A 13,364-nucleotide genomic window follows, 5' to 3' on the forward strand; every position below is an offset into this window, starting at 1 on the left:
AAATATCTGATTTTTATCATAGATCTTATTTTTTTGGCTCCATATAATGCATTCATTTATTGGCATATATACTTTAATTTCTTATATGAACAGAATTGGCTAGAAGTACCTGACTACTAAAATCTGATGTACTGAAGAAGTCAGCCTTTAGGATTTAAAACTGAGTACTTACCACCAGAGTGCTAGAGGTACAAATGTGAAATAGATAACATTCCATGAAGGCTAGTTAACTTTAACCCCAGGTGATATATTCCTGCTATATAATGTCATATAATCTGGTATATCCTGCTAGATTTTTTTTTATCCTGTCCTTGTCTGCTTTTGCTATGAATTTATGGGATCAATATTGCAAGGAAAACTCCATTTTTTTCTGAGGCATCGATCGTGCCTTCAGTTCCTCTGTTACCTGTGAATAGCGATTCTTATTCATTTATCCATGCCTTAACATTCTCCTTAAATACATGTAACTGCAGGTTAATGATAAAGTGTGCTGTATGGTATTTTTTTTTAATATTTGAACTATTCTCTATAAGCAAGTAGTATAGTGATAAATCTTTATCTTACTCCTATCTATATTCTCTACAGTGCCGCACAAAGTGTTTTAAGTCATTTGAATCAGACCACAATATATCTAAACCTAGCTACAAATAAATGTAATCATGAAATATTTTTCTCTGACCTAAATGTACTCACCCTTAAGGTAGACATTGGGTCATCTCGTCTTGGTAGGGAGTTTGGTATGGCAGACATTAGTTAGCTGCCAACTTTGGCAGAAGGAAAGCATTAGTTTCTGTCCCAATGCCTGCCACATAGTAAGCATTAGCTGAACATTTGATGGATGAGTGAACTTACATGGAAAGTTATATGGTAAACTTTGAAAACTATAATACATGAAGTTAAATGAAAATAGGATGGCTTCTGGTTTCTGATCAGAGATGCGGAGAGTTGGAAAAAAACTCAGTCCCAGTTTTAAAATAAAAAGGTGGACAAACAACAAGTTCACAGCTTTTCTTTAACCCATTGAGTGCTGAAATGGCAGGGCAGTGAATCTAGGCTCAGAATCTAAGGAGAGATACTCTTTTTTTGCAGAGAGAAGCAAAGTACAAGTACTGATTTACCTGGGCAAGACACAATCAGACACTCACAGAAAGAATTCAGCTAAAATGATTGTTGTATTGGTGGAGGCCAAGTGTGTACTGGTGAGGAAAGGTGAAACTCCTGGTGGGCACAAAAATAGGAGGACCCCAAACTCCTATGTAGATTTTTCTTCATGAACCCCATCAGCCAATAAAAGAAAATCTCCCCTTGGTGAAGGACTGGAGGATGACAACAGCAGCCACTGCAGGAGGAACAATAAACTCCACCTGGACTCCTCTTCCCCTTTTCTGTTATAGAACAAAGCCATATTCTGTTGGGGGAGGTGCAACAATTGTTGCCTTAGGACACTGGTGGAATCTCTTTGTAACTGTGGGATCGGAACAAGAGGAAAAACTCTCAAGCCCTGGGGGAGGGTCAGGAATATCTATAGGAACCAGAACTATACCAAGGGAGAGGAAGGACTAAAAAGGCATATACATGAGATCAGGGACACAGTGGTTAACTAAGACTAAGTCTTGATCAGAAGATCAAAGAACACTCTCCCCTATTTTTTTACTCCCTGCTGCCAGGATAGCAAGTGTCAAATAGTAAGTAACTTACAAGAGACAGATCTTTTCTGAGCACAAAGCCTTAGAACTAAGTGTGGAGCAGTTAGAAGAATGAAAAAATATTCTTACGGCAAACTGAATTCCCCATCCCCAACACAAGGTATCACTGTAGAAACTTGTGGTCTGTGGTGCATTAGGTGTGGCCATAGCAATGACAGACTTCAAACCTAGCTTAACTCCTAGTTAACAATAATTCAAACCCCTGTGCTAAAAGGCCTAATGGAAATGTATACTCATTTCGAAGCCTAAAATTGCCTTAGTCTTTACTATCATACACATGATGACAGTAATACATAAGATCTTTAATAAAATTTACAAAGCATATGAAAAAGCAAGAAAAAATATATATATACTTCGAAGAGACAAAGCAGTCATCAAAACTAGACATAACAGTGACACATGTTAAAACTGTGTCACAAGGTATTTTTGAGTAACTAGGAATTACATGTTAAAAGCTCTTGTGGAAAACCTGGACAGCATGAAAGATCAGGTGGTTAATTTCAGCAGAGATAGTGTTGAAAAATATATCAAAAATTGAGTGGAAATCCTAGAAATGTTTCTAAGGTATTTTTTTAAATTAAAAAAAATTTTTTTAATGTTTATTTATTTTGAGAGAGAGACACACACACAGAATCTAAAGCAGGCTTCAGGCTCTGAGCTGTTAACACAGAGCCTGACGTGGGGCTCGAACTCATGAATTGTGAGATGATGACTGGAGCTGAAGTCAGAGGCTTAACTGTAAAGTCTATTTATTTACTTTGAGACAGAGAGAGAGAGGGGCGGGGGGATGCATGTGGGGGAGGGACAGAGAAAGTTGAAGAGAAAGAATCCTAAGCAGACTGGGCACTGACAGTGCGTAGCCTAACGTGGGGCTTGAACTTATGAACCATTAGATCATGTCCTGAGCCGAGATCGAGTTAGATGCTTAACTGACTGAGCCACCCAGGTGCCCTTGGAAATCATAGAAATTTAAAACACAGGGTGGTCTGGGTGGTTCAATCGGTTAAGTGTCCAACTTTTGCTCAGGTCATGATCTCACAGTTCGTGAGTTCTAGCCCCGTGTCCGGTTCTTTGCCAACAGCTCGGAACCTGGATCCTGCTTCAGATTCTGTGTCTCCCTCTCTATCTCTCTGTCACTCCCTGGTCACACTCTGTCTGTCTGCCTCTCTCAAAAAAAAAAAACAAAAACAAAAACAAAAACAAAAACAAAAACAAAAAACCCCAAAACATTAAAAAGAATTAAATTTAAAAAAGAAATTTAAAACACAGTAACAGAGATGGAGAATGCCTGTGACAGGATCATAAGTAGAATTGACACAGACAAAAAAAGAACCAGCAAATGGGAAGATACATCAACAGAAATTACCCAAATTGAAATACAATGAGAAGTAAGAATTAAATAAACACCCAAGAACCATGAGACGATATCAAACGGTACATGTCATTGGAATCCCATAAGAAGGGAGGTAGAGAAGAAATATTTGAAGAAATAATGGCCAATAATTTTTCCAAATTAATGATAGACACTAAACTACAGATCCAAGAGGCTCAGACAACATAAAGTGGAATAATACAGAAAATAAAAATAATTTTAAAATGTAGTCATATTCAGACATAAAAACAAACAAAAATTCTTAAAGGTAACCAGAAAAAAATTTATTGATATAGCAATAATAGAAAGCTAATACAAAAATGCAGAGTAAGAACCAGGTAAGAATTAGAGCAGATTTTTCTTCAGAAAACATGGAAGCCGGAGGATCATAGAGTGACAACTTTAATGTTGCTGAAGGTGGGGAAAAACTTGTGAAACCAGAATTCTATACCTAATAGAAATATCTTTCAAAAAAATGAAGTGGTAAAGTTTTTTTTAGATAAGCAAAACCATGGGGATTTTTTTATTAGCAGACAATGCTGTAAGGAATGTTAAAGGGGCATTGTCAGGCAGAAGGTACATGACAGGGCAAAGGCACTTGGATCTGTACAAAGGAAAGAGCATTGGAAGTAGAGTAAATGGAGGTAAAAATTTTTTCCTTATTTTAATTGCTCAAAAATGTGACTGTATAAAGCAAAAATAGTAGCAATATATAGTATTTATAGCATATGTAAAAGTAAAACACATGGTAACAGTAGTACAAAAAATTAGAAGAATTGGGAATATACTGTTGTAAGGTTCTGACACTACACCTGACTATGTAATGCTGCTTGTAGATTCTGATTAATTAAATATTATATGGTAAGCCTAGAGCAGGGGTCAGGAAACATTTTCTTAAAGGATAATATAATTTATATTTAACCACTTGTGTTATGATCTCAGTTGCAACTACTCAGCTCTTCCATCATAGTATATAAACAAATGGTCAAGTTTTAGTAAAAATTCACGGAAACAGTTTACTGGCCCATAGGCTGTGGTTTTTCAGTCCTTACTCTAGAGCATCCATTAAATAAAAATGTAATACAGAGGCATAAATGATAATTCAGTAGGGGAGTTCAAATAGAACCATAAAATATCCTCAACTCCAAAGAAGGCATAAAATGAGGGAAAAAGACAATAGATGGAACAGATAGACAACAGATATTTGAATTCATCTATAGCAATGCACATTAATATGAGTAGTCTAAACACACCAGTTAAAAGGCAAAGATTGTCAGAAATATTTTTGAAAGAAAGAAGCAATTATATGCTGTCTACAAGATACTTTAAATAAAAAGATGTGGTAGGCTGAATAAAATCCCCACCCCACCCCCAATATTTCTATACTCTAATCTCCAAAACCTGTGAATATGTTATCTAACATGGATGTTTTTAAAGGTTACACATGTTTAGATCAGAAAGGTATTAGGGATTTTCTGGTTAGGCCCAGTCTAATCCTGAGTCCCTAATGGCTTAGAACCCTTACAACTGCAGTTAGAGAAAAGCAACAATAGAAGGCGTGGGAGAGAAAGTGTGAAAGGGATTAGGTCCATTGCTGCAGCTTTGAAGATGGAGGGAGGCAGGAAATTTGGGTGGCCTCTAGAAGGTGGGAACAGCTCTCTACTTACAGGTTTTAAGGGATTGGGGACCTCAGTTCCTGGGGAATTGACTTATTTGAACAACTGAGTAAGAAAACAGATTTTCCCTAGAGCTTCTAATAAGGTATAGAGCCTTGCCCACACCTTAATTTTAGCCCAATGAGAGCTGTATTAGAATTCTGAGCTACAGAACTGTTAAGATAATGTATTTGTGTTGTTTCAAGCTTCTAAGCTTGCGATTGTTTGCTATGGCAACAACAGAAAACTAACACAGATAACTTAGGTCAAAAGTAAAAGGGTGGAGAAAGATACATCATGAAAACACTTAACAAGTGGGCTGGAGTAACTGTTAATATCAAACGAAGTAGACTTCAGAACAAGGATTATTATAAGGACAAAAAGAGACATTGTGTATTATGTCTGGCCTATTTCTGTTTGCTAATGTTTTTGAGGTTCAGCCATGTTGTAGGCATGTATTAGTACTGCATTCCTTTTTTTTCCCCCCCAGGTGAATAGTATTCCACTGTATGGATATTCATTTTCTGTTTATTCAGTGGTTAATGCATATTTATGTGGCTTCAGGTTTGGGATTGTCATAACAATTTTGCTATACGCATTTGAACACAGATCTTAATGTATACATACATATGTTTTCTATTCATTTTTGTTGGATAGATTCTCGGAGAATTGTTGGGTCATATAGTAAATTTATTAACTTTTGAAGAAACTAGCATACTGTTTTCCAAAGTGGCTGCAGTATTTTATATTCATAGTAGCAATGTATGAGGGCTACAGTTTCTCCACACCATCACCATTTTCTGTCTTTTTGTTTATCGCTACTTTTGGGGCGGGATTTAGCCATTGTTACCATTGTTCTAGTCTATGGGAAAGAAAGGAAGCTAATGTAGGGCATCAGGTTTTTTTTTTTTGTTTTTTTTTTTTTAATCACTCGTGTCTCCGCATTGTGAAATACAGTCTGTAGCTGGGTTGCCATATGCCCAACAAAAAGGGGGAAACATATTTGGGGCAACAGTCAGTACTCTGTAATACTTAAATACAGAATATCTAATTCACAAAATGTAGCTGTTCATCTTTCAGGCACTGACTTTCATCACGTTACAGTTCTATATGGATGTCTAGGGTGAGCAGCATTAGGAATATATTTACTTATTGGTGGTTTATAATATGCTGTAATGCTGTGAAAATCAACTATTGTTTAAAATTCTGTGCAGCCATTGAAGGTTGTTTTACAGTAGTATTAAACGTATATTGTATGCAAATTTTAGAATATATAGTGCATTTCATAAAAAATTTAAAGAAATCTGTCAAAATATTAACAACAGAATTATAGGCAGCTTTTCATTTTCTTTCTTATATGAATCTGCACTTGAAAGTTTTCCAGAGAATCATGTATGAGTTTTGTAATCTTTATCAATTTGTATTAATTTAGTAACTTTGTTAATACTTTTCCCTCAACCTATTTAGTTTTGTATCTTAAGGCAGCCAGGGAAAGAGTTATGCACGAAGATATTTACCATAGTGTTACTAAGAATTAGGTAACTACTTTAAATACAGAAATATCCAGTGATAGGAGAATGGTTAAATAAATATAAAACATTCATTGATTACTATATGTTATGCAGCCATTTAAAATTTTCTTGTAGTTTGTTTTTTTAATTTTTTTTAACATTTATTTATTATTGAGAGACAGAGAGACACAGAGCATGAGCAGGGGAGGGGGACAGAGAGGGGGAGACACAGAATCTGAAGCAGGCTCCAGGCTATGAGCTGTCAGCACAGAGCCCGAAGCGGGGCTCCAACCCATAGACTGTGAGATCATGACCTGAGCCGAAGTCAGACGCTCAACCAACTGAGCCACCCAGGCGCCCCAATAGTTTTTAAAATAATATGGGAGAAGTGCTTACACTTGTAATACATGAAATAATAAAACACAAAATTGTTTGTATAGTGTGTGATTTCAACTTTACAGAAAAAAAGAGAAAATATTTCCCCCCATGTAATTATATTATAGGTGGTTTTTCCTTTATTTCTTTCCTTCTTTTTTTTTTCAAAATCTTTTTTGCTGGTCTTTATCTTAATAATTTCTCTCAATGTGTACAAGTTTTTAAGGTATATGTATTTTTAATGGAAAAATGAAATATATCTAAGAAATGAAAGAAAAGATGAATGTGGGAAGGAGTGAGATTAATTTCCACATTCTGTTGTAATCTTATTCTTCATTTAGATAATTCTTACATTTGTTCTTTATGCTGCAACTGTATTTGAATATATCTGCAAAGATAATTAGATTATATTGACGATTTAGATAATGTGATACTGATAATGTTTTAAAGTTTATTTATTTATTTTGGCAGGGGGAGGGAGGGAGAGAGAGGGAGCTTTCTAGTTCATTGACTTGTTCTTCTGTCAGCTCCATGTTGATTTTGAGCCCATCTATTGATTTTTGTTTAAATTTCAGATACTGTACTTTATAGTTTAAAATTTTTAATTTCATTCTTTTTAATAGTTTCTTTTTCTTTTTTCTTTTACTGTGAATGTCTGTCTTTCAAGAGTGTGCTTCTTGGCAAAAAGTTATATAGTAGGTTCTTTAAATCTTTGTTGATTCCAGCATCTAAATTATCTCGGGGTTAATTATATTATATGGCAAAAATTGGCCAGAATTTCCTCATTCTTGATATATCAAGTAATTTTGGATTGTGTCGTGAACATTTTGAATATTTCATTTCAAAACTCTAGATCTTGTTAAGTCTCCCCAGAGAAATCTTTTTGTGTTTGTTTGTTTCTTTTCTCCTTTCTTTCTTCCCTTTTTCTTTCCTCTCCCACCCCTCCTCCCACAGCCAACACAGTTAGGTTCATACTACAAGTTTGGCCTTACTTTCTGTGGTGGTGATGGTGGTTTCAATGTCAGTTTTTATTTTATTTTATTTTATTTTATTTTATTTTATTTTATTTTATTTTATTATTTTATTTTATTATTTGTTTTTAATGTTTATTTTTGACAGAGAGAGTGTGCGCAGGCGCCAGCAAGAACTTGAGGGAGGCCGAGTGGGGGAGGGGCAGAGGGAGGGAGACACAGAATCCGAAACAGGCTCCAGGCTCCCAGCTGTTAGCACAGAGCCCGAAGAGGCTCGAACTCACGAACAGCAAGATCATGACCTGAGCCAAAGTCGGAGGCTCAACCAACTGAGCCACCCAGGCGCCCCTATGTCAATTCATTTTTTAAAGTCTTTTCTGTGCTTTTGAGTCCTCCTTGCATGTCACCCCCAGGGGTTAGTTTGGGACTACAGTAGTAGTTTATGTCATAGATTAATTTTCAGAGTTTTTGCTGTGCTTCTTTGGGTGTGTTTTGAGCATACATAGCTTCGGGGTGAATCTAGGGTTTTTGTCAGTTCATACACAGAAGTAGAGAATCCCCTGACCCGCTGTATTCTTCTCTAGGATAACCCCACACCCTCTGCCTTGTTCTGTCAGAGCTTTGCTTCTCATGCTATCACATGGTTCCACCAAATGGGCCCACTTTGTCACAAAATGGTGAGAGAAAGAGAAAGAAAACATGATGGCGTTCCCCACTCACTGTTCACACAGTAGGGTCTTCCTTTTTTAGTGTTCTATCTGAAAAGATAGCTTTATCCCTCTGGGTCTTATGTGCACCCCTCACTGCTACCACCTACCCCCAGGGCAGTGTAGTTCTTCAATTAGACCTGGCCTTGTTGCAAGGTTGGAAGTGAAAGAAGGGAAAAGAAAAGAGGATTCTTTTCTCAGTCCCAGAAAAATGGGATTGGAATTTTTGCTCTTGGTGCCTATTACTTAGTTCAGCCTGATGGGAGCTCAAAGCTGGGACATGAAGGAAAAAAACCCCAAAGCACTCAACACCACTCTTTGAGTCCTTGTCCAATATTCCTGCTAGTGTTTACATTTCAGAGTCCTTAAGAAGTTGTTTTTAGTATTTTGCCCAGAGTTTTTAGTTGTGATCAGTGGGGGAGAGAGGCTTGCAGTGACCCTCCATGTTGGATAGGATTGGAATTCCTACTAGTAATCTATTACGTGCTGTTTTGTTGTTTCTTCTATTTGTGACCAGATGTCAGTCTCTTTTAGAGACCAAATTAATTTCTGATGTATATAGAAAGAAGTTTGAAAAAATTAATAAAGGGGCGCCTGGGTGGCGCAGTCGGTTAAGCGTCCGACTTCAGCCGGGTCACGATCTCGCGGTCCGTGAGTTCGAGCCCCGCCTCGGGCTCTGGGCTGACGGCTCAGAGCCTGGAGCCTGTTTCCGATTCTGTGTCTCCCTCTCTCTCTGCCCCTCCCCCGTTCATGCTCTGTCTCTCTCTGTCCCAAAAATAAATAAACGTTGGAAAAAAACAATCAATAAAAATTTTAACCAGATTAAGGTAATTCTTCATTGTGTACAGAAATAAAGTATTAGCACAATTATTTACTTTTCCACCATAGAAATGATTTCAGATCATTTCAGAGGTTTTAAAATTTCAAGTCTTCATTTAAACTTAGAGAGGCGCCTGGGTGGCTCCGTCGGTTAAGCGTCCGACTTCAGCCAGGTCACGATCTCGCGGTCCGTGAGTTCGAGCCCCGTGTGGGGCTCTGGGCTGATGGCTCAGAGCCTGGAGCCTGTTTCCGATTCTGTGTCTCCCTCTCTCTCTGCCCCTCCCTCGTTCATGCTCTGTCTCTCTCTGTCCCTAAATAAATAAATAAACGTTGAAAAAAAAATTTAAACTTAGAATTAAGTATGTAGTTGTTTCTGCCCATTTTGTCAGGTTATCCCTATGATGGCAGATTGTAACTGATCTCTTAGCTTCCATCTTGTCTCCCACTTTCAATCCAGTATTTACACAGCAGCTAGAATCATCTTTCTCAAACATGAATTAGATCTTTTTCATCATTTTAAAGCTTATGGTAGCTTCTCATTGTACTTATCAAATCTAGACTTCCTCCCTACAAAATTCCAAGTTCAATGGTTGTTCCTTCTCCCACAGACCTCATCTTAAATTCCTAGCCTTTGAGCCATCTTGGCTTTCTTTTTTCTTTTTCTTTTTTTCTTTTTTTCTTTTTTTCTTTTTTTTAAAAGCAAGCTTCTGCTCTAGGGCCCTTGCAGGTTGTGCCTTTTGCCATTGATATTTAAATGGCTATTTTTTTCTTGTTACTAGAATCTCAAATCAGGTATCACCTCTCCCTACAGAGAGCATCCATCCCCACTGAATATCGCATTATTCTGCTGTATTTTCTTTATAGCTATTATAATTATCTGAACTTATCTGTTAAGAATTCATTTTCTTTTCTCTTGCTTCCCTCTACCCCCACACTTCATTCTGTTTTGCTTACTATAATACTTCCATGTCCTAAAAACTGTCTGGCACATAGTAGGTTCTCAGTAAGTAATATTAACAAGGTTTAAAAATGGAGAGTTGCCATTCCTAAGGTGGTATGATAATGATATCATCAATATGACTATTTTATCATCATTTTTTGCCTTGCAGGGCTTTTCATTCAGTATTATTCCATCCACTTCCTTCTCCCTACACCCACTCTCAAATTCCTTCAGTCTGAAGTTGAAGTGATCTTTTTAAGGCTGCAAACCTTACCATGTTCTATTTTTCCTTAAAACAGTTCTTTCACTGCCTTGCTATTCATCTTGACCCAAATCCTAAATGTGACCTTCACAGAATTCTGGCACATGCTGGTCTCTAGTGGAGTGCCTTTTATGTACTTCTTGGTCAGTGACCCCTCCCCTCTTATAGTAGGGTGTGTTATTAGTGTTAAAATGTAGGAGGTACTCAACACATAATTGTTGAAAGAATAAAGTAGAAGAGCTATTACATGATCTAGCTGCATGGTTAGAAGTTTGAACCAGTAAATGCATTTATTAATTAGGGCCCATTTTCAAATTTGTGTAGATAACTAAATATGTTCATTTGGATAAAATGCTCAATAAATAACTAATTTGAATAATATTTTTTATTCTCTAAAAGGATAGTTGAATATTGTACGTTGCACATTTCGTAGCAAATTTAAAGAAGTCATTTTTTCTTTTACGTATACCTAGTTATTATCAGGTTTAAAAATCATCTCTGCTAATAAGTAATTTATACTTTATCATAAAATGGTAAATAGAAATCAGTTTATGGATTTACAATTTTTCTTTGAAACTCAGATTCTAGTATAATTCTTTAATGTCATAACAAAAATAACTTAAATAAAACATTTTTATAGATCAATTGAAATGTATTTGAAACTTTATATAAAGGAGACTGTAAATACTAAAACATTTTTGATATTGTACTTGAGGATTTTAGATTACCATATTTTAATGTGATTTAGTTGAGTAGATCACTTGTAAGAATAAAGATATGTTTGAGTTTTTACCCTTGGTTCTTCATCACAGCTTTGGGATTTATAGTTAAAATGCCCATTATACCTTTTAAGTAGATCTTTGGTATAACAACTTGTTCAGTTAGCTATCATTTAGGCATAAATAGGATTATTCACCTTGGTTCATGGATAATTTTTATCCTTCAAATAGTTCAGTTTAATATTGCATACAAAAGGGTGATATTTAATAATTAGCTAAGTTAATCACTTTGGGGAAATGGATATCTTTACAATAAAAAAAACTTTTTTTCATGTTTATTTATTTTTGAGAGGAGGGGAGGGGCAGAGAGAGAAGCAGACATAGAATCTGAAACAGGCTCCGGCCTCTCAGCTGTCAGCACAGAGCCCATCGCAGGGCTCAAACTCATGAACTGTGAGATCATGACCTGAGCCAATGTTGGATGCCTCACTGACTGAGCCACCCCAGCGCTCCTGGATATCTTTATATTTTATTGAGGTCTTGTCCACCAGATGTTAAACCAATCTTAAAGTATTTAGCACTGATTGTAATCAAGGGTGAAAATGGCAGGTGCCGAAACAAATCTGTTTTGCAGAAAAAGGTATTTATTTATTTATACATTGAAGAATAATAATAAAAATATTTTATAGTTATTATTTGAAAGATTTATAAAAATGAAATAGGACTTCAGTGTTAGATATACTCCATTTTATTTAGCAAATAATGTTTTTATTATATTTACTTAGGTACTTAACAGATAATTTAACATCAGGATTAGGATTACCTAAACCAATTAGATTTTCTTTGAAAAGCTATTGTGTGTTGTTCTGTTGTGTTTTGTTTTGTTGGTGGAGGCGTTCATTGAAACATTTGTTAAGATTGGCAGCAAAACTAAAAATTTCAGGTAGTCAAGGTTTAAACCAAATCATTATTTGAATTTTTGTTAAGAAAAAAGTACAGCAACGGGCAAATTACATAATAATCACCGTTGACTTTAATACTCTTTCTATAGGTTTAAGGAAATATCTTCAAATGTCCTTTGTTAAGACATTTACCTCTGAAGAAGCTCTTCTCAAACTTGTGCATCTACTTAGTCTAAATGTACTTTGTACTTGTCTAAATTACAGCATTGGCATTGTGTAGCTCTTGTAGGAAAGTGCTTTTCAAGCCCACATGGTCCACAGGAGGCCCACACGGGCCAATCGCAGTGTTCTGCTTGGCATCTCCAAGTCTGCACCCTTCCGCCAAGAATCAGTACATGCTACTGGTCATATTAGGGTCATGTACAGTGTTGACATAGCTTAGTGCAGCCCACTACTCCTGCTGGAAAATGAGATTGAAGCTTGGCTTGTAATAGTGCAAAGTAAATGATGACATGCAAAATACTGAATAATCACCTGTTTGGGACAAATTAAGTTGCCTTCAACAAGAGACTCACTTTTAGCACAGTAGAAGCTTATTATTTTGGACTAAAAAAGACTCATGGATCATCAGAATAATCTAGAAAAACATTTAAAAGTAGGGAATCATAGACCCATCCATGATTATCTCCATCTCATCTTTCAGTTTCTCTCTCTCACTGTCTGTCTCTCTTCTCTCTCAAAAACACAGCACACATGCACGCACAGTCTCACTCTCACTCTTGCTCTCTCTTTAGGATCCAGAGAGGTTAATTTTACATTAGAATTCTGTTTTCCTGATCGATTCCTGGTCTGCATTTGTCCCCCCCCCCCCTCCCCCCCCCCCCCCCAGACATCAAGCAGCTTTAAATCTATGGAATGCCTGGAGAAATAACAATATGCCCAGAAATGACAATCACAATAAGTAGAAACATTTGCATTTGTGTAGTACTACAGGTTAACTTAAATTAGATAATTGTACTTGTGATTATCTTTGAAATTATACCTTTCATTTCATTTGCAGAATCATTAATAATTCTTCTTAAAACTTGTTTTATTCTGGTGCATGGGTAATATTGTAAACTATCCTAAATGAGATAGTTTTAGTTTAATACTAGATTGACTATAGTTTTAGTTCTTTATCTGTCTACATTTTATCAATCTCAAAAAACATAAAGTTAATGAAGTAGGTGGCTTTATATTTCAAGAATGTAATTTTATTTAATTCTGCTATTTTTTCTACTCTCTTTATATCATATTCAGTATTTGGTATGATTATCATCAGGAAGGATATTAAATTTTTTTAATGTTTATTCATTTTTTGAGTGATAGAGACAGAGCACAAGCAGGGAAGGGGCAGAAAGAGAGGGAGACACAGAATCCAAAGCA

At 36.1% G+C, this 13,364-nt stretch overlaps 1 protein-coding gene across 6 annotated transcripts in view; it reads left to right on the forward strand.

The window, feature by feature from the left end:
* TBC1D5 (TBC1 domain family member 5) overlaps positions 1–13,364 on the forward strand; it is a 583,027-nt gene that overhangs the window by 288,505 nt on the left and 281,158 nt on the right. Inside the window, exons 1-2 of one of the 6 annotated variants that reach the window (XM_047875578.1) lie at positions 1,508–1,685; positions 3,609–3,722. The exons of the other annotated variants lie outside the window; for them this stretch is intronic. Of the exons in view, the coding sequence (XP_047731534.1) occupies positions 3,659–3,722 (64 nt within the window). The 5' untranslated portion in view covers positions 1,508–1,685; positions 3,609–3,658. Of the gene's footprint in view, positions 1–1,507; positions 1,686–3,608; positions 3,723–13,364 lie in introns of those variants that run through there. 6 annotated transcript variants of the gene reach the window in all.

The sequence above is a fragment of the Prionailurus viverrinus genome, chromosome C2, assembly GCF_022837055.1.
Source record: "Prionailurus viverrinus isolate Anna chromosome C2, UM_Priviv_1.0, whole genome shotgun sequence".
In the NCBI taxonomy this organism is placed as follows: domain Eukaryota; kingdom Metazoa; phylum Chordata; class Mammalia; order Carnivora; family Felidae; genus Prionailurus; species Prionailurus viverrinus.